General features: G+C 48.1%; 1 protein-coding gene across 1 annotated transcript in view; it reads left to right on the top strand.

Moving 5' to 3' along the window:
- ZFHX3 (zinc finger homeobox 3) overlaps nucleotides 1–25,528 on the top strand; it is a gene marked incomplete at both ends in the record, with an annotated part of 173,783 nt that overhangs the window by 67,193 nt on the left and 81,062 nt on the right. Inside the window, one exon of the mRNA XM_080702166.1 lies at nucleotides 975–1,206. Coding sequence (XP_080558292.1) covers nucleotides 975–1,206 — 232 coding nt within the window. The remainder of the gene's footprint in view (nucleotides 1–974; nucleotides 1,207–25,528) is intronic.

Here is a 25,528-nt window from a genome sequence, read left to right as displayed (position 1 = left end):
GAACATGTCTCTTCTCTGGCGGTGAGAAGACGAGGGCCACAGCTTTCGGTAGCTTCTCAGAGGCTCCCCGGCAGCGCGGGCCATGCTCCTCCCTGATCATCTGTGTCCCAGGCACAGCAGTCTGGGTCTGTCAGCTGTTTGCATGACTCCCACTGCACTTGCAGCCCAAGCTTCTATCCTACCTGCCCTGTTTCCTGCTGCTGGCCCTGGGGTTAGCACCCTCTGGACTCAGTGCCGTGTCGGTCAAACACTACAGGGAACGTAACTGTGACCACCGGACATGCCAGATGACCCATGATACTGACCAGTGTTGAGCCAGCCGGCTTTGATGGGAAAGGAATCTGGAGCAATGTTTGTTATTTTTTTAATTCAAAGAAAAACCTAACTTTGAGTTTTCCCAATAGACTATACTTTTAAATACAAAGCCCTGAGTTGTCTTTTCTTGTGGAAAAGGCGGGCAGCAACCTCGGGCTCCCTTTCACTGGCCGAGGCCGCCGCGTGGTGGACAGAGGCCGTCACCGGAGCCGGGGTTGGGGGTTGGCCGACTTGTCTGTAAAGGGTCAGATAGTGTTAGGTTCCACTGGATACACCTTCTCTGTCAACTGTTAACTCTGATGCTTCCAAAGCAGCCACAGATTGGTGTGTAAATAAACGGAGTGGCTGTGTGTGCCAATAAAACTTTACGAACAATGCAGGCGGTGGGCCATAATGTGCCGATTCCTGATCTAAATAAAGCGGGATACTTTGGAGAGCAAAGCGGGATGCTGGGAGGGCCTGGTCACTGGGCAGTGTCAGCAGGACCCTGGACAGCCACCCGGGAGCTGGTGGTCGGGGGACACAGGAATGCAGGTCTTCAAGGAACTACTAGCTAAGGGGACCTTTCCCTAACCCTCGGGCTGTGACCGGGATGGGGTGGGCCGGCAGCGGTGGCTCTCAGCGACTGACGGCGTGGCCCTCTCCTCCGTCCCTTGCAGCATCTGCAGCAGCACGAGACTGGCGTGGAGGGCGAGAGCTGCTACTACCACTGCGTCCTGTGCAACTACTCCACCAAGGCCAAGCTCAACCTCATTCAGCACGTGCGCTCCATGAAGCACCAGCGCAGCGAGAGCCTGCGCAAGCTGCAGCGGCTACAGAAGGGCCTTCCCGAGGAGGACGAGGACCTGGGGCAGATCTTCACCATCCGCAGATGCCCCTCCACCGACCCCGGTGAGTCACGGCGTGGGTGTGCAGGGCCAGGCGGGCCCGGGGCTTGATCCGAGAGGCTTCGGCTGGAGGAACCTGCCCATTCCTGGTCTCTCGGGGGACCGCTGTGTCCTGGAAGGAAGGTGCATGGATCGGTTCTGTCCCTGGTCCCCCAGGGTCCTCCAGCATGCAGTCTAGACTTCATTCTGGGCTCACACCATCCCAGCAAATGATCGGTTGCGTGCCTTGCTCAGTGTGGAGAACAGATCGCTTGTGGTCTCAAAGGCTGGTAAGAGGGAGCTTCAGAGAGGATCATAATTAGCACTGGTGCCAGGCGTGGTGGCGCAGGCTTGGAATCCCAGCATTTGGGAGGCTGAGACAGGAGGATTGCAGTTTGCGGCCAGCCTCAGCTACTTAGTGAGGCCCTTTGCAACTCAGAGAGACCCTGTTTCAAAATAAAGAGTAAAAAATAGTGCTGGAGTTGTAGCTCAGAGGTAGAATGCCCCTGAGTTCCATACCCAGTACCATAAAAAAAAAAAAATTAGAAGTCTTAATTGTGTTTGCGAGTGGTCCCTGTTGTCCTGTGGGTCTGGGCTGTCTGCCACTTCTTGCAGCAGAGACCTTCTGACAGGATCGCCCCGGACCTCCCTCCCTCCTGCCATACTGCCTGTGGGCACCATTCCTCTTTCCCTCCTCTCTGTGACTCTTACTTCCACTGAGGTCTCATTTGGCAGAACCATCCTCCTTTCTTCTGTCTTTGCGACTTTTCAACCCCTTATCCTAAACCGGAAGCACGAGACTGTCACTTGTCTCCCTGAAAACAATAAAGTAAAAGCTGAGCCCTTGGTCCCCACTCTCCCTACATCAAACCTTCAGGATTCTTGGGGAGGGTCTGTATGGTACCGTTCTAGTCCCTTCCTCAGCCTTTGATTGCCTGCTCCCTCCTACGACCAAACCACCCTGGCGAAGGCCCCGGCGGCCGGCGATGAACCCAGCCCAGTGGCTACCCGCTGGTCCTTGTTCTTTTTTTTTTTTTTTTTTTTTTTTTTTTTTACCTGAAGTGTTAGAAAGGCTGGCTCTTCCCGTGGCTCCCAGGATGTGCTTTTCTGGTTTTCTGACAGCCGTTCAGGCCTATCCCTAGCTCCTGGTCCACAGCCTGCCCCATACGCCAGCGCACGAGGCATCAGATCCCAGCCCTTAGCTCTCAGCCTGATGCTTGGACCTCCTGGTGTTGCCCGATGTCTTCAGAGAGCTTCTGGGGTGTCTTGCTATCCTGCCCCACTGACTCCTCACTCTCCTCCCCGGCGCCAGTCGCAACCTGCAGGGCTGTGTTCTTGTGTGTGGACCCAGGGGCACCTGACTATGGAGCTGCCTCCTGGCTATTTATTTATTTATTTATTTATTTTTGGTGGTACTGGGGTTCCTGGAAGCCCTTCTATATCCGGGCTACACTCCCAGACCTATGTTTTTATTTTTGGAAACAGGGTCTCTTAAGCCAGCGCCAGCATGGCTGGCTTCGAACCTGCGTGATCCTCCTGTCTCCGCCTCCCAAGCACAGGGATTACAAGCGTGCGCCACCACGCCCGGCTTTCCTGGCCCTTTTAAAGACAGGATCTTAAGTGTAGGAGGTTGACTTCAGACTTGTGGTCTTCCTGCCTCCCTCCCAAGTCACTAGGATGGCTGGCTGTGCACCCTGCACATGGAGGCTTCAATTTTGTTTTTGTTTCTGGATTTTGTTTGTTTGTTTTGATACTAAGGATTGAACCTAGGTTCAGCCTACCTGTAAGCTATACCCCTAGTCTATTTTATTACTCTTCTTTGTTTGTTTTGAAGCAGAGTCTTGGTAAGCTGCTGAGGGCCTCACTTAAGTTGTTGAGTCTCTCTTTGAACATGCTGCTTCCTTGTCTCCGCCTCCCCGACACTGGGATTACAGGCGTGCTCCACCACACCCGGCGTGTCAGAGGTCTGAAAGGTGCAAAGTTACATAAACCTTATGAAAAAGACCATGACCTTCCTCTATGCCCGGAGGAACGGCTTTCAACTCCTAGACGATTCTTTCATGACTATTTCCATATCTGTCAACATACTTCTACCACTGTATCCAGATTATTTTTATTTTATTTTTTTTTATGTTTTATTTTTTTGTGGGTTTGGGGATGGAACCCAGGGGCATTTGACCTCCGAGCTACACCCCCTGCCCTATTTTTTTATTCTTTATTTTGAAACCGGGTCTCACTGAGTTGCAGAGGGCCTCACTAAGTAGCTGAGGCTGTCCTCGAACCACGATCCTCCAGGTCTCAGCCTCCCTAATGCTGGGATTACAAGCGTGTGCCACCACGCCCGGCTCTAGATTATTTTTAAATGGTAGACATTATCTCTTGCTTTTCTAGTCTGGAAGATGAGAATCTTACTAGTACATTCTTCCATAAACACTCCTGCTTCTAGCCGCTCACAGAAACACCCCACACACTGATACCCCAATCCCCCATTCACCAACTCACAGGGCCCCATGCCCATCTTAAACATACTACAACCCCCTCCCATAAACAAGGCGCCTACACATACCCCATACACACGATCCACACGCTCCATACGTTAACATGCGCACACCACAGATACATAGATATTACAACACACACACACACACACACACACACACACACACACTTACATACCCCTCAAGCATACAGACATCCCCCCAACAGATGCCATACCCGCATGCCCGCCTGTGCCCCCCAAGCCCCTAGCCCCCCACACTCATCTTTCCTTTCCCCCTTCCTCCCTCCCTCTCCCATTACGATGAAATAATAATTTAGGGTTATATTAATATTCAGTGTTTTCATTATTATAACTCTATAAATATTAATCACAGCTGAGCCATGTAGAGTTTTATAATTTCATTTACCTTCTTGTACAACTTTTTTGCTTTCCCTGGTTTTCTAGGTACCCATGATTAATTCATGGCTCCCCGAGCCCTGCCAGAGCAGACAGTCCGTAATCTCCCAGTGCTCCGTGCTGACAGTCTGCCCCTCGGCTTCACTGCCTCCTGCAGGCGTCCCTCCTAGGCCCCTCCAAAGCCCTCTGCCCACCTGCCGTGTGGGCACCATCCCAGGCTCCACGGGAAAAGAAATCGCCAGTTCCCACAGGACAGTAGATACGGGATTTAGAAACTTTTCTCCCTGCCGGGCCAGTGGGGGTGAAAGGCAAGTCTCCCTTAGAGCTAGTACGAGTGGTCTCTTTAGGAAGCACTGTTGAGGACCAGGGTGATTTCTGTGACTTGCCGGTCATGGCGAGGCGGTGCCTTCCCGTCTGATTTCAGATGGTTCTTCTGGTTCAAGTCTAAGCTCTCCCTCTGTGTGACTTCCACTTGTCTCTGAGCCCATCCTCTGTGTGTGTGTGCCCTTAGGAGTGACAGCGGGGACGGGCGCCCCGCGGACCAGAGGCTCTTCTGTCCCCAGAGCCTGAGCTCGTGGTGCCTTCGGCTGTCGGGACCTTGGTCCCCACCTGGCATGCGCCCAGGACTTCTGTTGGGCCCTGCTCCTCCGTTATCATGCTGTTGCGCCATCGCCTGGAATTCAGCATTTGTGGGCTTTTTCTTTTTCTTCTTTTGTGTGTGTGTGTGTGTGTGTGTGTGTGTGTGTGTGCGCGCGCGCGCCGACTCGGCATACGTCATTGTTTTACTCTTCTGTTCAAAGCTGGTCCTTTTCACCCCTCCGTTCTTTCACTCTGCTCAGAATTCCCCTTTTTTTTTTTTTTATGAATGAGGAGCCCCAGACTAAGTAAGTGTACAGCTGCCATTTCACCCGGGTCTATGGACGGGAACAAACAGTCCCCTGTTTTATAATGGAATACTTTTATTTATGCAGTCTGCTCTGGAACGGCTCTCCTCCACCGCTGCCCTTGGTTTCTCTCGTGTAACGCGTGTTAGGGTCTTGCTGGTGTTTTGTTGTCGTCCCACCCCCCCGAAGTGTATAAGCAACTTGAGTGGCGATCATAGACTTCCTCCCCCAGTTTCAGAATCCTTTTGTATGGACTTTGGCCAACAGACGGTCACGCCGCCGCTGCTTCCCCGCTCCCGGCCTCCCACACACTCTCCAGTGAAGTCCGTACAGGGCTGACGACAGAGGGATAAATTATTAGGTAATACTCAGACCCACGCTAACAGGAATCCGGCTCTGTATTAGAAACCTCAGTACAAAAGCCCATCTCAAAACACATCCTCCCTGTCTCCCGGGGATTGGTGCTTTAAAAAAAAAAACTTGAATCTCTTCCAGAATAGGGACATCTCGGGCCCCATAGAACTGAGACATTTGTAAGGTCAGCGACTTTGAATTTGTAAACACCGGTTTTGTTAAATACTCCCAGTTCTCTCCTCTTTCACAGAAGGACCAGGACATGATCCCCCAGCTTGAAGCCTCAGCCCCCCGGGCCCCCGCTGGACCCCAGTGCCCTGTCCTCTGGAGTTGGCGATGTCGGTGTCCCGTCACTGTCTAGTTACATGACTGTGGTGTTCCTTCCTTTCCCACCGTGGCGCTCCCCCTCTGTTGCTCACTGAGTGTTAGGCAGAAGCCATCGACATCACTTCTTTTTTTCCTCCAAGCCCTGGACACATTCCCCCATCTCAGAGCACCTTCTGAAGGGGTCCAGACCCCCCCAGCTAGGGCCTGGAGGAGTGAACTCTGCAATGGCCTCTTCACTGCACGTGGCAAAAAAATCTCTTCCAATTCTGCTTGTTGCCCAACTCACCTGTCTGCCAGCCAGGTTCCTGGGTGGGAGGCAGGCAGCCCAGGCAGAGGAAATGGTCTCCTCCATCCTGCAGAACTTTCTGGTAATGGTCCAGAGGAATATCTACTGCCCTGATGGCCGTGTAATCCCAAAGAGGTCCCATAGTAACATGCAACCCATGGGTCCTGCTCCACACGCAGGGTGTGCTGCTGGCAGTGACCCGCCTGGTCCTGCTCAGGGTGAAACTTCACGGGAAAGCCTTGTCCTGTCCTGAAGTATCCTCAGCCTAGCAAGATGGTCTCCTTTCCATCTTTAGCCCACAACAGACAAATATATTCACATGCACACACACACATACACACACACACACACACACACACACACACACACACGCGCACATGCTTGCACGCATGGGTGGTTGGTTTTCCTCATTATTGTAATTTTTTTTGGTACTAGGGATTGAAACCAGGATCATTCTACCTCTGAGCTACACCTGCAGACCTATTTTATTCTTTGATTTTTTTTGGGGGGGGGTCTTACTGGGGTTCCTGGAAACCCTTCTACCTCCGGGCTACACTCCCAGACATATTTTATATTATTTTAAATTTGGAAACAGGGTTCCTTAAGCCAGTGAGGCTGGCTTTAAACTTGTGTGATCCTCTTGTCTCCGCCTCCCAAGCACGGGGATTACAAGCGTGCGCCACCACGCCCGACTTATTTTTTTCTTTGAGACAAGGTCTCACTGGGTTGTTGAGAATCTCACTAACCTGCAGAGGCTGTCCTCGAACTTATGATCCTCCTTGTCTCAGCCTCTCAAGTACTGGGATTACTGACATGCACCACTGAACCCAGCTCGGTTTTCCCACTTTACAAATGTCTTCTGAGAGCCAAGAGATATAAATCAAAACTTGCTTAACACGCACATGGTCCTGGGTTCAAGCGCAACACAGCAAAAGAAACACCAAGAGAGATAAAAATGACTTGATAATACACATCTCAGAAAAAAGAGACGGGGCTCACTCCCCATTCCCCTAGCTTCCTCTTCCCCTCCTACTTGGACTTTCATTAGTTCGTTTTTCCTGCAGGACCAAGTAGCCACTCAGCTTTCTTGGATTCGTCTTCTGGTTTCATCCCTGCGCACGCAGGTTCAGGTGGCCCGTTGTTGTCGTGGGCTGGCGCAGTGAGTTCCGGCTCCCAGTTGCTGGCATCTGCTTTTGCCCCGTACTTGGCTGAAAGTTCTAGAAAGATGGAGGGCGCTCCTAGGCGGGTCACATGCAGGATCAGCTTCCCTGTTTGCTTATTAAAAAGGCATTTCTGGCTCCTGGGTTGAAACCATAGTTCATTTCTCTCTATCAGCGCCCTGGGCTTTTGAGAATACAAGAGTCTCTTTGTGTTGTGTGCGCTATTGGCCTTTCTCCTCCTCCTCCTCCTCCTCCTCCTCCTCCTCCTCCTCCTCCTCCTCCTCTTCCTCCTCCTCCTCCTCCTCCTCCTCCTCTTTTCTCTCTTACTCCCCATGCCTCAGCTCCTTCTACTTTCATGTAGACATAGATCTCCAAGCTTTGCACCCATGTAATTATATTGAGCAATTCTTTATTGAGGGCCTACCATGCCAAGACTCTTTACACTCGAGTTGGGAGACACAGCTGACATCTCTTCCTGGCTCTGGGAATGGATACACTGGGTAACATATCGGCTCAGGCATTTGAGGTAACTTGACAGTGACGCAGTTTACAGAGGGCATGATCATTCCGGGTTTAAGAGGCTGTTTGGCTTGGTGCAGCAAAAAAAAAAAAAAAAAAAAAAAAAAGCATCCCCATTGACTGAGACACCTTTGGCTTTCCAAGTAGTGAATTTCTGGGGTCAGGGAGATGGATGCAGCCTGCCACGGCTTCGGTGACAGCCTTTACCAAAACACTAAGCTACTAAGCTTTATTTAGTGGATATTTTTGTTAAACCAAGCTTCAGGGAGATCTGCTTAACTCAGAGTTAACACAGCCGAAGAGAACAAGAAAATACCCTGTGTCCCGCTTTCTTGTTTAGCTCTGTTTTTATTTTTTCAAATTGGCAGAAGGCTGTTCTCTATAAACATGAAGGACTTCTTTTTAGTTTTTAGACACAGCTAAATTATATGCAATTTTGGTGCAATTTTTCTCATAGCACTAAAATATGTTGCGGCCAGTTCTGAAGTTTGGTTTTCGTGAAGCGAAAGCAACTGAACTTTTCCCTTCCCTTATTACTGTCTGTCCTGTGGACAGGTCTCAGAGAAAGAAGGCTAGAACATTTCTAACTTGAGACATGAACTGGAAAAAAATAAAATAAAATCACCTCCCCCCCCCCCCAAAATTGAGCTGACTGAAATTTTAAGCATTAACAGAAAAATGGAGAAACAAAACTTTGAGTACATTCTCTGGACAAGGCTTGCAACTTTCAGGGTGTTTTTTGAGAAAACTGCTTTGCCAGGCAAAGCTACCGAGACCATTATGTATCAACATGAACAAAGAATATGTTGTTCCGTGAAGAACGGGAGTTTGCAAAATGACATATAGCTTAGTTTTTAAGAAGTTATCTTTCTTACATCATTAAAAACAATCAGGCCAAGCAGTGAGTTTGTACCTGGTTTACCTGCCTGTGTAATGGCTGGGGTCTCTTTATAGGGACTCAAACAGCAACAAGCCCGGGAAGAGAGCTCGTATTACTGGCGGTACCTGTTGGTAGGGATTTGGGGAAGAACTACCCACAACGTGCCAAGAAGGAAATCTTGCCTGTGTTTGGGTCACAGAGCTGGTTTTTCACTTGTCTGTGGAAAGCATTCGTGGTTTGGTGACTGTCTGATTCTCTAGCATTCTGCATCCACACAGAGAGGCCATGAGTGGCTCTCAGGGTGTACACTGTCTTGTTTTTCTGTTGGAACAGAGTTCTTGATTTGCCTTAATTAGTCCTCTAACAATCTACAAAGGTCAGTGCCAATTGCCTGTTCATTTACATTTGTAATTGTGATGGCTTCTGATTACATATTCCTTGTCTCAGTCCTTCCTCTAAGTACATGCTGGAGTCCCCCCCCCCCACCACCGCCCATGCGCACGCGGGCACACACACACACACACGCGCGTGCGCACGCCGGGGCCTACGCATGCTGCAGGTCTGACTCCTCATACGAGAGCCCTGTGTGGTGACAGCATTCCGGCGACATCCTACAGAAAGCCATTTTTGGAGAGGCTCTTACCTCTAAGTCAGGGATATAATGAAGCCAGAGCCAGGGAAATTACGTCGATACCAGGCAAAGAAATCTGAGAGCCATTATCCAGGAGCCTTCTTGAACTGGATAATTAAGGGCAATTAAACTTTTCTGCTGGCTCTCTGCAAAATATGCTAATGATCTGGCTTGTCAGAAAGTGGACATACGTGGGGTCCTGCCTCATTGTTGTCCCCCACGGCCTGGACGGGTCCCTCTGGAGAACACGTGACATCACGCATCGCTAGGATGGTCACATGGCGGTGGGTCCTGGGCCTGCAGACCTCCACTAAACTGAGACCCTCGCAGGACCCTGCCCTCCCCGCCATCCTGGCCGCGGTGGCCGGAGCTGCGGTGTTTCTCCCTCCTTCTTCCTTTCTCTGTCTTGAGCCACCGTTCACTGGTCGCTTAAAGCCAGCGTTTTCCTGGTGCCGCCCGTCTCTGTATCTCCTGTCTCAGGCTAGAGCACAGCCGCATGGCTCTCTGCCTGGCAGCACTGTCCTTGGCTGGGGACCTCAGCATGGCTTGAGCACAAGAGGCGCATGTCTGTGGCAGCTGCCTGCAAGGGAGGTGAGACCGAGTGGCTTATCAAGAAAAGAAAACGTCTTGCTAGTGGTTTCTGGAGTTAGGAGACATTACGGGAGTGTCACGAGGTGAGCACTGGGGTGCCTTGTCCCTGGATTTCACTGGAAGGATGAACCCCATATTGCTGGCACCTCTAACAGCGAGCAGCAGCCATCGTGCGCACGGGCTCCCCCCAGGCTCCCCCAAACTGATCCCCCATCCCAGCCTCCACACTTCACACCCCTTCAGTGCCCCAGTGTATCTCTTCAAGGGGCTTAATGACTTGCACGTCCATTGCCTTTAGGAACGTCCAGAGAATCCATTTCTGGGGCTTCTCACATCCTATGCGAAACTTGTTCCCGACCTTGGTAGGGGGCCAGGGAAGAAATAGGACATGCAATTCTCTGCTCACGGAAATAGCTCAAAGGCTGCTTCTCAGACGGACAGATGTTAAGGAACCCCCTTCAAACTGTGACCCAATTATAAGAATTAGAGTTCCAAACGATCTTTTTCTTCTTCTTCTTCTTCTTCTTTTTCAAACACTGACGAGCAGTGGAAAGTTTTGTGGCCTTGCAAATAAGCCTAAGTACTGCCTGTACGACCCTGGCTCCTGGACTTCTGCAGAGCCACAGGGAAATGTCTCCAGATCCCCTGTTAAGGTTAAATGAAATTTTAAATTCATTTTCTCCATCACACTCGCCAAATTGCCAGTGCTTGAGAGTGACATGTGGATCATGGAGGCCACCTCAGTGGACAGTATGGGCTCACAGAACAGTCTAGAATGTCCTGCTGGACAGTCTTAGGTTCCTTTCTGGGAAGCCTTCAGATTCCCAGCAGGCCCAGGCGTGGTGAGGGCTGCGTTCTTTGTAACACTCTTTGGCTTGCATTTTAGAGAAGTATAGTAATCTCAGTACTTGGGAGGATGAGACAGGAGGATGTCAGGCCCAAGCCCAGTCTCAGCAACTTAGCGAGACCCTCCCTGTTAAAAAAAAAAAAAAAAAAAAAAAAAAAAAAGGACGCCAAGGCCTAGGTTGGAGGTGGAAATCCCCTGGGTTCAATCCCCTGTGCCAAATCAATTAATTAATTAGTTAATTAAAAAATAAAAAGAGGAAGAAGTAGTTAGGGCCTGCAGCTGCCTGCCTTCTCCTGACCTAGATGGGTTTATTCTTGTTGCTTATTTAGATCTACCTGTCTTTCTGTCTGTCTGTCTGTCTCTTTCCTTTTCTTGAGTTTCCTCGAGTTTCTCTGTATGGGAGAAATACATCTTCAAACAGGCATTTCATTTTGTTTTTACCAGGTACCTCTTTTTTCCATTAGCAGTTTTGAGGGACTTTGAAAGGACATTGTAGAGATGTGTTTTTCAGAGCGGATGTTAAAGGGCTTTTTATAGTTTGCTACCTCAAGATTGTCTGGAGACCTTTTGTGTATATGCTAATAAAGGGAGCTATTTATTGCTTTCGAGAGATCCTTGACCCCTGCTCTAATTAGAATATTAAAAACTGGACAGTATGTGATTTTCTTGGAACAAGCCCGCTGTTGTTTTAACCCAAACTGGTCTCCAAAATTGTCATTTTATTATAAAGTCACAGGAGAACTTGTTGGGGGATGTAGGCACTGTTTTGGTTGGCTCCAGCTTTCCCCACCACGTGCACGCCTGTGCTAAGACTAGCACAGCACGGTACACGGCCCCACGGCTTAAACACCGGGAATTGGCTTCCCACAGTGATGGAGGCTGCTGCATGGGGATCAAAGTGTTGGCCGGTTTGGTTTCTCCTTTTATCCATCCATGTGTGAATACCCCTCTCTAAGTTTGTCCCTCTCCTGGAGATGGAACCCAGGGGCATTTCACCTCCAAGCTACACCCCCAGCCTTATTTTTTTATTTTGACAGGGGCTCACTGAGTTGCAAAGGGCCTCACTAAGTAATAGTGGAGGCTGTCCATGAACCACGATCCTCCTGTCTTAGCCCCTGGAATGCTGGGATTACAAGCGTGTGCCACCACGCCCGGCTTCCTCTCTTCTTATAAGGACATCAGACAGCTTGGATTAGAGCCCATGCTGAAGGCCTTACTTAATTACCTCCACAAAGGTCCCATCTCCAAATATAGCTATATCCCAAGGGGCTGGGGCTCGGACTCCAACATGGGGACCTGGGAGGGGCACAGATCAGTCTTAAACACAGACTTTGGGAGCCTAAGACTTCTGGTTTCCTCTTCTCTGGTCACCCTGGATGTAGCAGGTGCACAGAAGGTAAAGGCAGATGTAGAGGTGCAGGGAGGTGGCGGGGACCTGGGACATCGCCACAGCAGCGCTGTGAGTGTCCACCAGGCCTGCCCCACTGCCTGCGCCCAGCATTCAGTCCTCAGCATGGGATTTGGCCTGCAAAGGCTTCAGCTGCCCTCCCTGGGGGAGACTCCCCACGAAGCCGGAGCTCACGGCGGCGTGTCAGGGCAGCAGAGTCAGCCCCGTCTGGGAGCCCACCTTACCTGAGTCTCCCTCACCTGTCCTCCCTCCTGGCAAGCCCCAGGGGACCGCCAGCAGCCCCCTGCAGGAGAAACTCCTGCACAAATCTGACAGTCTCGCTGGGGACGCTCCGCCGGCTGGCCCCTAGGAGGCGCATGTCTTTGGCATCCTTGGGATTGTGTTTTCCTTTCTGCTCTCACAAGAGCATCATAGGACTGAGCACAGCACGCTGGACCTGTGGGGTGTTTGGTGCCCCGGTTCCTGTGCGCTGATGATGGTACCTGCCCCCAAAGCCTTGCCACATGCATGACCTGTTCATGGGATGGGATCGTATATGGTAGAAATTGGTTGGGCTTCCATCTCAGGGGATTTCAGTTGATAAAAAAAAAATACCAGAAAGACTCTTTTTTTTTTTTTTATTGTGCCTTATCCTCTGTCATGTGCTCCAAGGTGGGCATTACAAAAAGGCCATAGTATAGAGTTTTTATTCTGAAAAGTGTTCACTTGGGGCCCATCTCCTGCTCGTGTCCCTAGGGGCATTATGTATGGTCCTTGCTCTGGAAGCTGGTCTTCCTCAGATGGGATCCGGGATGCAGGCACCAAGGCCAGCCTGCCCCAGAAACCACCTGTACTGCAGGAGCCGAAGGCAAAGGTGTGTCTGCCTTCTTTTGGGTCCTTGGAGTGCATCCGGGCTCTCTGTCCCCTGGTGCAGACTGCTTGCTTCCAGGCTGTGCATTGGGCAGCACAGGTGGAATCCGTCTCCTCTGAGTCTTAGAGCAGAGGCCCAGGGCTCAGAGTACGGCTTTCCCCACTGTATCTTGCCTTCGGGGCACACACCTGTAATCCCAGTACGTGGGAAGCTGAGATAGGCGGGTTCAAGGTCAGCCTCAGCAACTTAGCAAGGCCCTCAGCAACTTAATGAGACCCTGTTTCAAAATAAAAATAGGGCTGGGGGTATAGCTGAGAGGTAGAATGCCCCTGGGTTCCATCTCCAGTCACACACACACACACACACACACACACACACACACACACACACACACACACACACACGATAGATGAGCAGTACTATGCCCCAGGGATGGAATTCTTTACGTCTAGACAGCAGTAAGATAGGCCATACTTCCTTGTAGCTCTCTCTGTCCCCAGAGTGCCCTGGTCTCTGAGCATTGGAAATGCCTTCTGTGTTTATCCTCACATCGAGAGCCCTCTTCTGAGTTTCTTTTGTGAGTCAATTTCAGGAGGATCCAGAAACCCCACAGAGCCGAGAGGGCAACTCTATCCTAGCTGGTCCAGGCAGGAATCTTTACTTGAGTGGCTCCAGCCAGTCATGGGCACTAACCTTGTTGAGGGGCTTATGTGATAGGACATGACTTGGCCACCTGCCCCAGGGGCGTTGATGGGAATAACTGTTAGCTGAACTCTGGTGGGTCTCAAAGTATTTTTAAAAAATAGCTGGATATACGCCGGGTGTGGTGGCGCACGCTTGTAATCCCCGCGCTTGGGAGGCAGAGACAGGAGGATCGCACAGGTTCGGAGCTAACCGCGCTGGTTTAAGAGACCCTGTTTCCAAATAAAAAAATATAAAATAGGTCTGGGAGTGTAGCCCGAAGGTAGAAGGGCTTCCAGGAACCCCAGTACCGCATTAAAAAAAAAAAAGAAGCTAGATATACACCGGGCGTGGCAGCACACTCTTGTAACCCCCACGCTTGGGAGGCGGACACAGGAGGATCGCGCAGGTTCGAAGCCAGCTGCGCTGGTTTAAGAGACCCTGCTTCCAAATAAAAAATATATAAATAGGTCTGGGATTGTAGCCCGGAGGTAGAAGGGCTTCCAGGAACCTCAGTACCACCAAAAAAAAAAAAAAAAAAAAAAAAGGCCCCTAATACTTGGGAGACTGAGACAGGAGGATAGGAGGATCACAGGTTTGAGACCTGACTAAGCAACACAGGGACTCTCAGCAACCTAGCAAAAGTCTGTTTCAAAACAAAAAATAAAAAAAGGGCCAGGAATGTAGCTTGGAGGTAGAATACCCTTAGGTTCAATTCCCACTACCACCAAAGAAAAACAATGAAAATAAATAAAAATTTAAAAATGACAGCAGAGGCTGAGTAGGCAATAAAAATAAAATCAAATTCCGGGGCCAGATTTTTGAAAAAGAGAGGGGAAGAGGAGGTCCCAAGAGACTTAGGGAGGCGCTGACGAAGTTGGGAGTGGAAAAGTAAGGATAAGACACAAGAGACGGATGGCAGATGTTATTTCTCATTTTTTTTTATTGAGACATACTATTTATACATGTTTATGGGGTAGAGTATGATAATTCAGCTTCATGAGCACAATGTATAATTAAGTCGAGGTAATAAGCATGTCCATCTCCGCAAACATTAACCCTCTCCGTGTGCTTGGAACCTTTCTCCTCTAAAGTTTTTTTGTTTTTACTTATTTTGAAATATGTCATGGATTATTGTAGACAGTAGTTATGCTTTTGTGCTGTAGAAACCCAGAATGAATTCCTCCTTTCCAGCCGGGTTTTGATGCCCCTTATCTGACCCTTTCTCTGGGCTCTAGTGACCACCACCGCACAGCATTCTGCTCGGAGGTGGAGAAGATCCTGGGCTTTCCTTACTTCCCTAGGAAAGAACTACAGCCGGGGAGGATGCGACCTGAGCCCAGAAAAGGAGTTCCTTTGTTCCGCAAATATTCACGGTGTTCTCAGGCTAGCCAGGTATGCTGCTTTAAGGCCTGGGGAATCCATTCACAGGGAGAAGGCACAGTCTGGACTTTTCCTTCCTTGCTGGGAAGGAGATAAACGCAAATAAATACAGGATGCCAGGTGCACACGGCACTGGAGGAGCCCAGGCCGATGGGGGCGGCTTTATATAAGGATTTTGGCAAAGGTCTCTTAGGGAGATCGCTGTGGTGCTGAGAGGGGGCGCCCAGCGCGCAGACACCTCGGGGCTGGCTGCAGGCACGGGAAAGCAGGCAGAGACTGCAGCGGAGGCAGCCGCGGCCCTGGCAGGCTGTGGGGGTCAGTTGCAAAGTCACCAGAAAGCTCTAAGCCCAGCAGAGTGGCAGTGTAACTTATCGTTCAGGTTCAGGAGCCTCATTCTTCTCCTTCCGGGGTGAGGAGAGGTGGTGCCACTGCGTGCCAGGACTTCAGTAACCAGGACCGCAGAACAGCTGCCAGGAGAGGGGACCCTTGTTGACCCCGAGCGCCGAGAGCCCAGGCTTAGGTCTATGGCGAGCAGTATGACCCTGCAGGCTTTTCTGCTTTGGCCTAGGGGTCCTTTATGGGAGCGCCCCCTTGCCCAGGTGGGAAGTTAGGGAAAGGGGGAAGGGGCTTTGGTCTTAAAGACTAATGGTCTTCATCATAAAGTAAACACAGCACTAGAAGAGTGAAAGGCTGGCTAGGCTGGCCAGCTGGCTTGCAACCTCCCTCCCCACACTCTCCGTAGAACATCTCAGAGCGTGAAGTTGTGATGCTACCCGGGGCGTGGCGGCACATGCTTTTAATCCCAGTACTTGGGAGGACCAAGCAGGAGGATAGCAGATTCAAGGCCAGCCTCAGCAACTTAGCAAGACCCTGTTTCCAAATAAAAAGTAAAAATAGGTCTGGGAATGTAGGGGTTTGATCCCTAGCAACACACACACACACACACACACACACACACACACACACACACACACACACACTGTGATGTGTATTTCCAAAACAAGAATTTTATTTTACTATTTGATACTGATACGAAAATCAAAACCCAAACCTAAAAAGCACAGTGCCTGAACACCTCGTTCTCTTGATGTGCGTGTGCGGCATGACCAGAGGCCATCTGTCCATTCTGGAGGGCTCAGGAGCCACCCTGGCTTCGTGTCTTGCTGGCCTTTGGCAGCCGGGCTTGATAGAACTCTGTAGCCATCGTATTCCGTGTGGCCCTGTGCCCGGAGCCCAGGCGGATCCCAGGGCTTCCTAGAACACACAAGACCAGGGGATTTCTGCCGAGCTCTTGTTTTCTCTGAGCTTCCTTTAGCTCAGGAATGTAGGCCGCTGTTCTGTTTGGGGTTTCTTGGGCAGTGGGTTGCATATGGGCAGGGGCAGGGCTTCCAGCCCTTCGTAAGGCATTGCTACAGGGCTAATTGGGAAACAGTGATTCTTTTTCAGTAGCTGTTTTGGGGTGACCCTGCTCCTGCCCCCCACCCCCAGGTCCCTGTCCCTCTGTGACTATCAGGCTCATGTTGAAAGACCCCAGGAGAGAAGGATTTGGGACTCATAACATGGATATTTGGAAAGAATGTTTCAACCACACCTGGCTGCCGTGTGTGAGGGCAAATTTAATCTATTTCCAAAATCTGGCCACAGGCAGCCTTTTCTGTTTGTTTCTTTAGGCGGGGAGGGAGAACTGGAAAGGACCAGCAAGCGATGGTTTGCATTTGTTTTCTTCCAGATTTGACCAGCCAGCAGAAGAGAGATTATCTCTAAAGGATATGAAAGGTTTAATCATTTTAATTTTGTTTTTATTAAAGTTTATCATAACTTTTTTTTCACCCCAACATGCCCTGGTAGAACAGACGGATAGAAAAGGAGGTAATATAAATATACACCAACCCCCAAGCATCTGGTTAATAAAACTCTCCGGCGGGCAGCGCCGGGTGTGGAGGAAGTGGCGGGCCGGCTGGGGATAGCAAGCTCGCTAGGGCAGGCTGTGGCAACGCTGGACGGTGGCCGGCATCTCAGGACCTTCCTGGCCACCTCCAGCGCTTGCTTATCCTGGGAACCCACAGCTTTGGCTAAACCAGAAGAGACAGAAACTCTTTTTGAGTTACTGTTGACTTACGCTACCGCAGTCCTTGAGATACGGATCCTCAAACCTTGTGTTAAAAAAAAAAAAAAGTTGATGCCTGTAATCCCAGTACTTAAGAGGCTGAGACAGGAGGATCACAGGTTCGAGGACAGCCTCAGCCGGTAGTGAGACTCGCATCCACCTAGAGAGACCCTGTTTCAAAATAAAATAGGAGTAGGGGCGTAACGCATAGGTAGAATGCTCTTGAGTTCAATCTCCAGAATGAACACACACACACACACACACACACACACACACACACACACACATTGAAATGTGCAGAACAGCAAAATTTGCTTCCTATTAGAGCCTTTCACTCCTCCTCATCGCCATCCAGTATTTGATCCGGCTATTTTGAAGCCTTGCCGCAGGCCCATGCTCCTGGAGTTGTGGGCAGCTACATCATTCTGCGAAACAGCCATGTTGAGATGAAGACGGTCTGTAGTTAGGGAACAGAAAAACTGTCTCATAAATTATGGCCAAATTGTGGGATATCCTAGACTAAGAGGACTTTGGGCTTGTTTTCCCTTTTGGACAGAAAAATAAGCTGATTTTCAACGTTACTTCGGTTGTCAGTATCACGTGAGGGCGTGGACAGCTATCTCACAGGGTCAGCGCAGCTCCCGCTGCCCCCAGACGTTCGTGGCTGTGAAATCCATTGAAGGCCTAACTCTGTTCTGCTTCCGGTCCCAACACCAGGCGTAGCGCGGCAGCCCCTCTCCCCTGCCCTCCACGCTTGACTCTGCCATCCGGTTGTTGCCAAGGCGGGAACTTGACTTGCCCACCTCAGACAGTCTCAAGCTGCAGGATTGAAAACATCATGAGAACATCTCATGGAAATTGACTTAAGCAGGCGGCTCAGTGCACCCTCCTGGTCTTTGTTTTTGATTGCAGTAGGCTGTATAGTACTGCGGCTTCATGGGCAGAGTGGTTTGCTCAACAGAGGAGAAGCTGCTTTGCTATTCGTAGCTGCCAACGCCAGTTCCTCCGGTCACGTAGAAACCACACTGAGGCTTCAACCTGGCAGCTGTGTGTGCAAACGGCCTGGCCCCTGGAAGGCTGGAGACGGTCACATGCTCCCTCAAGGTTCCCTTGGGGCCTGGGGAGCCCCTGAGCATCTGGGCTGTGCCCACTTTCTTTCAGGTCTCCCTGCAGGGCTGGGCTCAGAAGCAAACCAGGTTTCCCCAGTGAGAAAGGGACCCAGAGCCCAGGGGCTGCTCCGCGTTGCAGGCATCTGCCCATGCTGGCTGTGTTCCGAGAGAGAGAGAGGGAGAGAGAGAGAGGGAGAGAAAGTTAGTAGCCCCAGCAGCCTGGAATTTTGGGATTCTTTTATGGGAGTCACCTGAGCCAATGGGGGACAGTTTTCGTGGTTACTCTCAGATAGATTTGTGGGAACACTGACACGAGCCGACTCGGGCTTATGCCACTGTCTGTGGACTTCTGGATGACCCCAGAAACTCTAGGGTAGAGTGTGCGGTGTTGGTCATTTAATTTTGAAGCTGTATGTATTATGAAGACGGCTTGGACACATGTCTACAGGTGACCAGCGTTCACCGGTGGGCTCCAGAGACACCCCCAGGGTGGCTGCAGTGACTGAGGAGTTTAATCTTTCCTCATAGAAGCAGCCTGGAGCTCAAGTCAGCAAGCACCCGATTTCCTTCCATGTTTCGGTGTGACCCTCTCACCAAGCATGTGGTCTCTGCATGCTCTCAAGATGACTGTTGCCTCTGCTCCAGGCAGGGGAACCAGGCAGTGAGAGCCCACCGGCCACCTGAGGTACCTCTTCAAAGAGCTCCCCCCAAGCCCCACCCACTTGCTTCCTCTCACACCTGATTGGTTGAAACTCTATCATGTGACCATCCTTGGGCACAAGTTTACTTGAGGGTAGTGTGACCTGGATATAGTGAGCACCTGTTAGCAAAGAATAGTTATTAGGAAGGCAATCAGAAGCCCCAGGCACGCGTATTTCAAAGGCTAAGGAGGGGATTAAGTAAACCGTGTTGGGATGCTGTGATGGAAATTTAGGTAGCCATTAAGAATAATGTTGTTGATTAATATTTAAGGATATGAAAGAAAGAGCTCCATTGACTGAAGAGAAGCAAGACACAAAACCGTATATGTAATTGTCATAACTTCCTTTAAAATACAGACAAATATACTGAGATGTTATAACTGATGATGGGCGATTTTTATTGCCCTTCTACTTTATTTTTTATTTTTAATGTTCAACCTCAGGCACTTGCTCCTTTACAATTTAAAAAAAAAAGTGGGCAAACTTTAAGTATAAGAAGTAGAGACCCTGGTAATTACGGCCTCATATATGAAACATACTTGATGGAAAAATTAAAATGAATAATAAAGGGGAAAATCTATAAACACATAGCCATAATGGAACGATGATGCGTAGCTGTAGTGCTACAGATTCATCAAGAACAAATCCCATCATACTAATAAGATAAAATGAAATAATGTACGTGAATTCCCATCGAAGAGGGAAGGCAGACAGATGCAAATGTACACATATCCCAGGGCCTCTCAATGTACAAGGAAAATAGCCACCATTTCCTCCAAGTGGAGGTTGGTCACGGGCAATTTTCCACCTTTTTTTTTGCATTGGGGATGCTGAGGCATATGGCACTTTATAGCTGTTTATTAAACCTCATTTGGGCCTCAATATCTCTCTCTCTCTCTCTCTCTCTCTCTCTCTCTCTCTCTCTCTCACACACACACACACACACACACACACACACACACACACACACACACACACCAGGATTCAAGATGATCCTTGGTGTAAGTAGCAGATAGTGGAACAGGACAATATATAACCTGAGCCTTCCTGGGTGCAAAGAATTCTTGGGTTGAGTAATGAGGAAACTCCAAGGAGAGGATCAGCCTGTGCCTAGAAGGATGGAGGGTACAGGCAGACAGAGGAAGAGGACTCGGGTGTTGTGGCAGTTCAGAAGTTTGGTCAGGGCCAATAACCAGGTCATTCTAGCTAGAGAAAGGATGCTGGGCCGAGATCAGAAGTTGTTCTACCCCCTCCCATCTTTTGAGCCAGGTTTCCCCCCGTTTTCCCTCCACTCATTGAAAGGCAGGATTGCAAGTGTGAGTATCATGAACTTCCTAAAAAAGAACTTCAGAAAAATTCCTGTCTTTCTCATAAACTCTAGACAACTCCTGAACCTTGAAGGAAATTCTTATGTGTGTTGAACTCTGACTGATATAAAGATTAAGAAACAAGAATAATATGATTGGTTTATGGGATAGTTGTGTTGAGGAGGTCTACAAGTGCTGATCTGTTTTTATTTTTTATTTAACGTTGTCATTAATACCATGGAAATTAATACCATTTTCATTAAATACCATGGAAATAGTAGTAGATGTGATTTATATACAAATCACAATCCAAACTGTATGTAATGTGTATACTTACAGATTCTTAAGGATGCGGGTATATTAAGGATAGAAAAATCATGAAATTATTTTAGGGATGTTATTTTCAGTTGTATTTCTTTTAAACATCTTTTAAATTTTGATAGAATTGTACATAGCAAAAATAAATTTCATATACTTTTACCCACATTCTCTACATTTTACCTCATTTGCCTGACGAAGTTTTCTTTCTCTTGTACATTTTCTTTCTACACACACACACACACACACACACACACACACACACACACAGAGATATATATACATTATTTTTTTCTGAACCATTTCTGAGTAGATTTCAGGCTCATGCCCCTTGATGTCTAAATATGCTGTGTATATAGCCAAATGAGAAGGATATTACTTAATGTAACTTGAAAAGCTATCCAAAGTCAGAAAATTAACATCGATACAAAACTGCAAGGTAATCTGCAAATCTGACCCAAGTTCCTCCAGGAATGACCTCTGTATGTAAACAATATTCCAGGTCCCATGTTGTCTTCAGCTGTGTGTCTGTCTGACGTCCGTTTCCCTAGAATGTTTCCTCTGCCTTTCCTTTGCCTTTTTGTTCTCCACATATTTGAAGAGTGCAGGTCGATTATTTTGTAGAGTAACCTCTGCCTTGGGTTTGGCTTTGGTTTATGTTTCATTACGATGAGAATCTGTGTCTACATTTTGGGAGAAATTTTTAAGAAGCGATCGCATGTTCTTCCCATTGCACGCTCTATCGGGAGGTACTTGATACTGATTTTGTCTGGCTATTGAACGCCATGAGCTGTGACCACCTAGTTTTAGTGGTTCCTGCAAGAATTATCCGTTTCCTTTTCTCTTTACCTTTTCCTGAGAATCTAGTGAAGAAATTTTTATTATTATTATTATTTTTTTATTGGTGCATTGTATTCATACATCATAGTGGGATACAAACTTTTGTAGACATACACGCACATATCGCCCAGTCAGCCACCACCCGATCCCCACCCCATTCTCTCCCCATCCCTCCCTCCCATGCTTGGCTTAGTGGTTGACATCTAGTATTATAGCAATTTATCCAAAATTAAAAATGATAATCTCACATAACAGTTTCATTTGTCTGATACCAAGCTTTTGATGACTTGAAGATAACATTTCAATATTTCTTTTTACTTTCTTTCTTACCAGAGAATATTTTTTTCTTTTTTTTTAGGTGAAACTATCATATATTTATATATTTATTTTTCAGAAAAAAATCTATCCTAATATGGAATATGGACTCTAGATACCCAAAATGATCTTGAAAAAGAACAAAGCTAGAAGATATATATTTTCTGATTTCAACCCATATAAAGCTACAATAATTGAAACAGTGTAGTACTATTCTAAAGGCAGATATATAAACCATTGGAGTTAAATAAAAGCCTAGAGCTAAATTCTTCCCTATATTGTCAAGTTATTTTTGACAAGGTTTCCACAAATATTTGGTGGTGGAAATAATAATCTTTTAACTAAATATTGTTGAAAAATAATAATTACATGGAAAAGAATAAAATTGGACCCTTACCTAATCCCATATACAAATATTAACTCAAAATAGATAAAAGACCTAAATATAAATCTTAAGACTATAAACTTTTAGGAGAAAATCTGGGTCATAAAACCTCACAACATTGAAATTGGCAGTGATTTCTTGGATATGATTTTAATGGCACAGGCAACAGAAGAGTATACAAACTCCCTAAAAATTAAAAAAAAATATTGTATATCCAAAGACAATGTAAACAGAGTTAAAAGTTACTAATAGAATGGGATAAAATATTTCCAAATGCTATATCTGAAGGTATATTAATATTCCAACTAGACATCCTAAAAATTAACAACAATAAAGGCAAACAATACCATTTAGAGATAGGTAAAAGACTAACATAAATAATGAATCTCCACAGATAACCAATCTTAGTTGTCTGTTGGATGGAAACTCTTGTTTCTCTGGTTCTGGTGTGTGTTACCTATTTCTTCTTTGTAGTTAATCTCTTTGAGTGTTTTCTGTAGTGCTGGTTTTGAAGACATAAATTCCTTCAGTTTCTGTTTGTCATGGAAGCTTCTTATATTTACATCTAATTTGATAGAAAGTTTTGCAGGGTAGGAAATTTTCGGCTGGAAGTTGTTTTCTTTTAGAGTTTGGAATAGGTTACTCCAAGCCCTTCTGGCTCTCATGACTTGGTTTGGGAAGTCTGGAGTGATTCTAATTGGTTTGCCTCTGAATGTCACTTGGCCCTTTGTTTTCGTTGCCTTTAAGATTCTCTGCTTGGCTTCCACATTGGTCATTTTGGCAATTATGTGGCGTGGGGATCCTCTTCTCCGATCCTGTCTAAAGGGAGTTCTATAAGTTTCCTGGATCTGTATATCAACCTCTTGCTCTATGTTTGGAAAATTTTCTGCTATTACTTCCTTGAAGAGATTGTTGATCCCTTTGGTTTCACTTTCTTTTCCCTCCTCTATTCCATTTATTCTTAGTTTAGCTCTCTTAAAATGGGCCCATATTTCTTCAATGTCAGATTCCTGCTGTCGGATATTTTTTTCTAGATTAGAAACTATGCATTCATTTTTGGAATGATCATCTTCTAAGAGCGAGATTCTGTTCTCCATGTGGTCTAATCGGTTGTTTGTGCTTTGAATTGAGGCCTTAACTTCATTAATTGCATCCTTTATCTCTTTGTGGCTCTCTCTGAGTTCTTTTTCGAAACACCTCTATTATTTCTACAGTTATTTTCCCAATTTGATCTTCTAGAAATCTCTGATTTTCTGTTTTATTGGGTTCTGATGTTGTGGGGTTGTGGGCATTCATTGCCTCAGTATTATTCCTCTTTCCCATGATTTCGGAAGTTTGTGCCTTCTCTGGGTTCTTCCCTTGGGTCACTATGACTTCACTTAAGGTGTTCTGGATCTCGAGTCAGTAGTATCTCAGACCCCACTACTCCTTTACTGGGTTGTATCACAGAGTCTCCGACCCAGAGAGTCGATAGAGGCTGCTTTAGACTGTGGGGGGGTGCCAGGTTGCACGTTCTCCTATGGTGTGATATCTCTGCCACCACCACTCCCTCACTGGGTCAAGTCCCAGGGAGTACAGTACTGGGATTTCTCCTCTGTGGCCCGCAATTTGACTCACTGTTCTTGAGTTCGCAGATGTAGCTGTACTGGACTCTGTGAATTCGCTGCTGCTGCCGCTGGTGGCAATATGGCGCAGCTGCTACACCCTCGGCCATGAGGCTGGCGTATTTCTTCTTGGTTTTGAGTTCCACTGTGAAGAAATATTTTGAGACTACTTAATAAGGAATTGTATTTTTAAATGGGATTATTGGGACAAAATAGAAGTTCATAAAAATCAATAGAAGTGTTTGACAGATGAAAGTGGTGGTCACTGAGTTCTATTTTTAGCTGGTATAACCATTTACCAGGTTTTCTAGACAATTGGGAAATTCAGCGGGGCAGAACATCAAGAGATTGGGGGCGATTTTCCAGATGCCGCTGACCACTGATAGTGCCGATGAGGAATGGCGAATTGGGGAAATGGTCAAAAGAAGGAAGATGAAGTGGAAAGTGGGCACAGCCTGGTAGCTGAGTCTTAGAAATACGGAAGTTGGTGCTGTGGCAAATCTCAGTCTCCAGTTCCTCCAGTTCATTACTGAGCTCTGCTTTAAGGGAGCCCCTGTCTGGCAGAGGCTCTGGCGTGCTGGCGCTTGGTGGCGGGCAGGATGGGTTGGCAGCTGTGCACAAGAAGAGGGAACGAGTTGGGTACGGCGGTGCACGCCTGTGATCCCAGTACTTGGGAGGCTGAGACTGGAGCCTCCACAACTTCAAGATCCTGTTTCAAAATAAAAGTAAAACAGGACTGGGGGTATTGCTCAGAGGTAGAATGTCCCTGAGTTTGCTCACTAAATTCCGTTTCCATCTAGTCTCGTGTGTGTGTGTGTGTGTGTGTGTGTGTGTGTGTGTGTCGCTCCAGAGCCCTGCAAAGGGATCAGGTTGGAGGAGCCAAAGGTGAAGGGACCAGCGCTACACCCAAAGAATCAGAAAAAGACCGCTGGCAGGGCTTTGGGAAGGCTGATGATCCGCCTGTGGATAAAGTATCCCACTCCAGGGCCAACATTGAGAGTGTGGACAGGGGCAAGGGGGGTGGGGCTGATCGGTGCTAAAGAAGGCCCGAGTTCTCCATGTGAAGGAGAGCCCGGGCTCACCTCTCTAGGCTGAGCGGCCAAGTCCCACCGCCTCTCCTTGGTTTACGTGGGTCATGCCAGCTCCCGGCAGGAATATGGGAAGATTCACGGTGAAGCTCATGTAAGGTGGGGGAGAAGGGAGGGTCTGGAATGGAAAGAGTGCGGCACGGTATTGCCAAGGGGCTTCCATCTGGGAGAAATGGGGAGGGAGCAGCCGAGGATGACTGTTGGGCGCGGCCCCCTACATGGGCCCTGGTGCCCCAGTCAGGAAGAACAAGGCCGAGAGCCGGTAGAGCAGGAAGGAGGAGGAGAAGGGCGTCATCCTCAAAACCACACTAACTTCGCTCGTTCCCCACTTTTCTAAATGAATATAGCACTTAATCTGAATCAGAGCGTCGGTGCACATGATTATAATTATGTACTGTTTGTTTATCTCATATTGTTCCAAAAAGATTTGACAGCCTTGTTTGGCTGATTACTTAATATCTGCTTACTATTCATCCTTAAAATTGTAAACCTCTGCAGGGCAGGGACCATGGCTTATGCTACTTGTGTAGCTTGTAGCTCAGAATCTGCCCGTTGATTAGTAGCTCAGTCAACCTTGCTTCTGCAGAGGCCGTTTCGCTGGGCCCCCGTGGCTCCCTGGGTGGGCCCTGAGCCGCCCGTCCCGCACTTTGAGGATGTTCCCATTGTTGCTGTACTTTCTTTCTGCCTTCACAAATACACGCACCTTTTCAGTGATGAGTGAGAACTACCCCAAAGAATGAAACAAGTTCGTGTATTTGCAGGTTCGCAGTGAACCAAGGGGTAGCATCAGAAGTTAAGAAGAGCCGGGCATGGTGGTGCACCTTATAATCCCAGTACTTAGGAGGCCGAGGCAGGAGGATCGCAGGTTCACAGCCA

This window comes from Muscardinus avellanarius, assembly GCF_963383645.1.
Source record: "Muscardinus avellanarius genome assembly, chromosome: 10".
Classification (NCBI taxonomy): domain Eukaryota; kingdom Metazoa; phylum Chordata; class Mammalia; order Rodentia; family Gliridae; genus Muscardinus; species Muscardinus avellanarius.
Note: the sequence above shows the minus strand (reverse complement) of the source record. Positions and strands in the feature narration are given on the sequence as shown.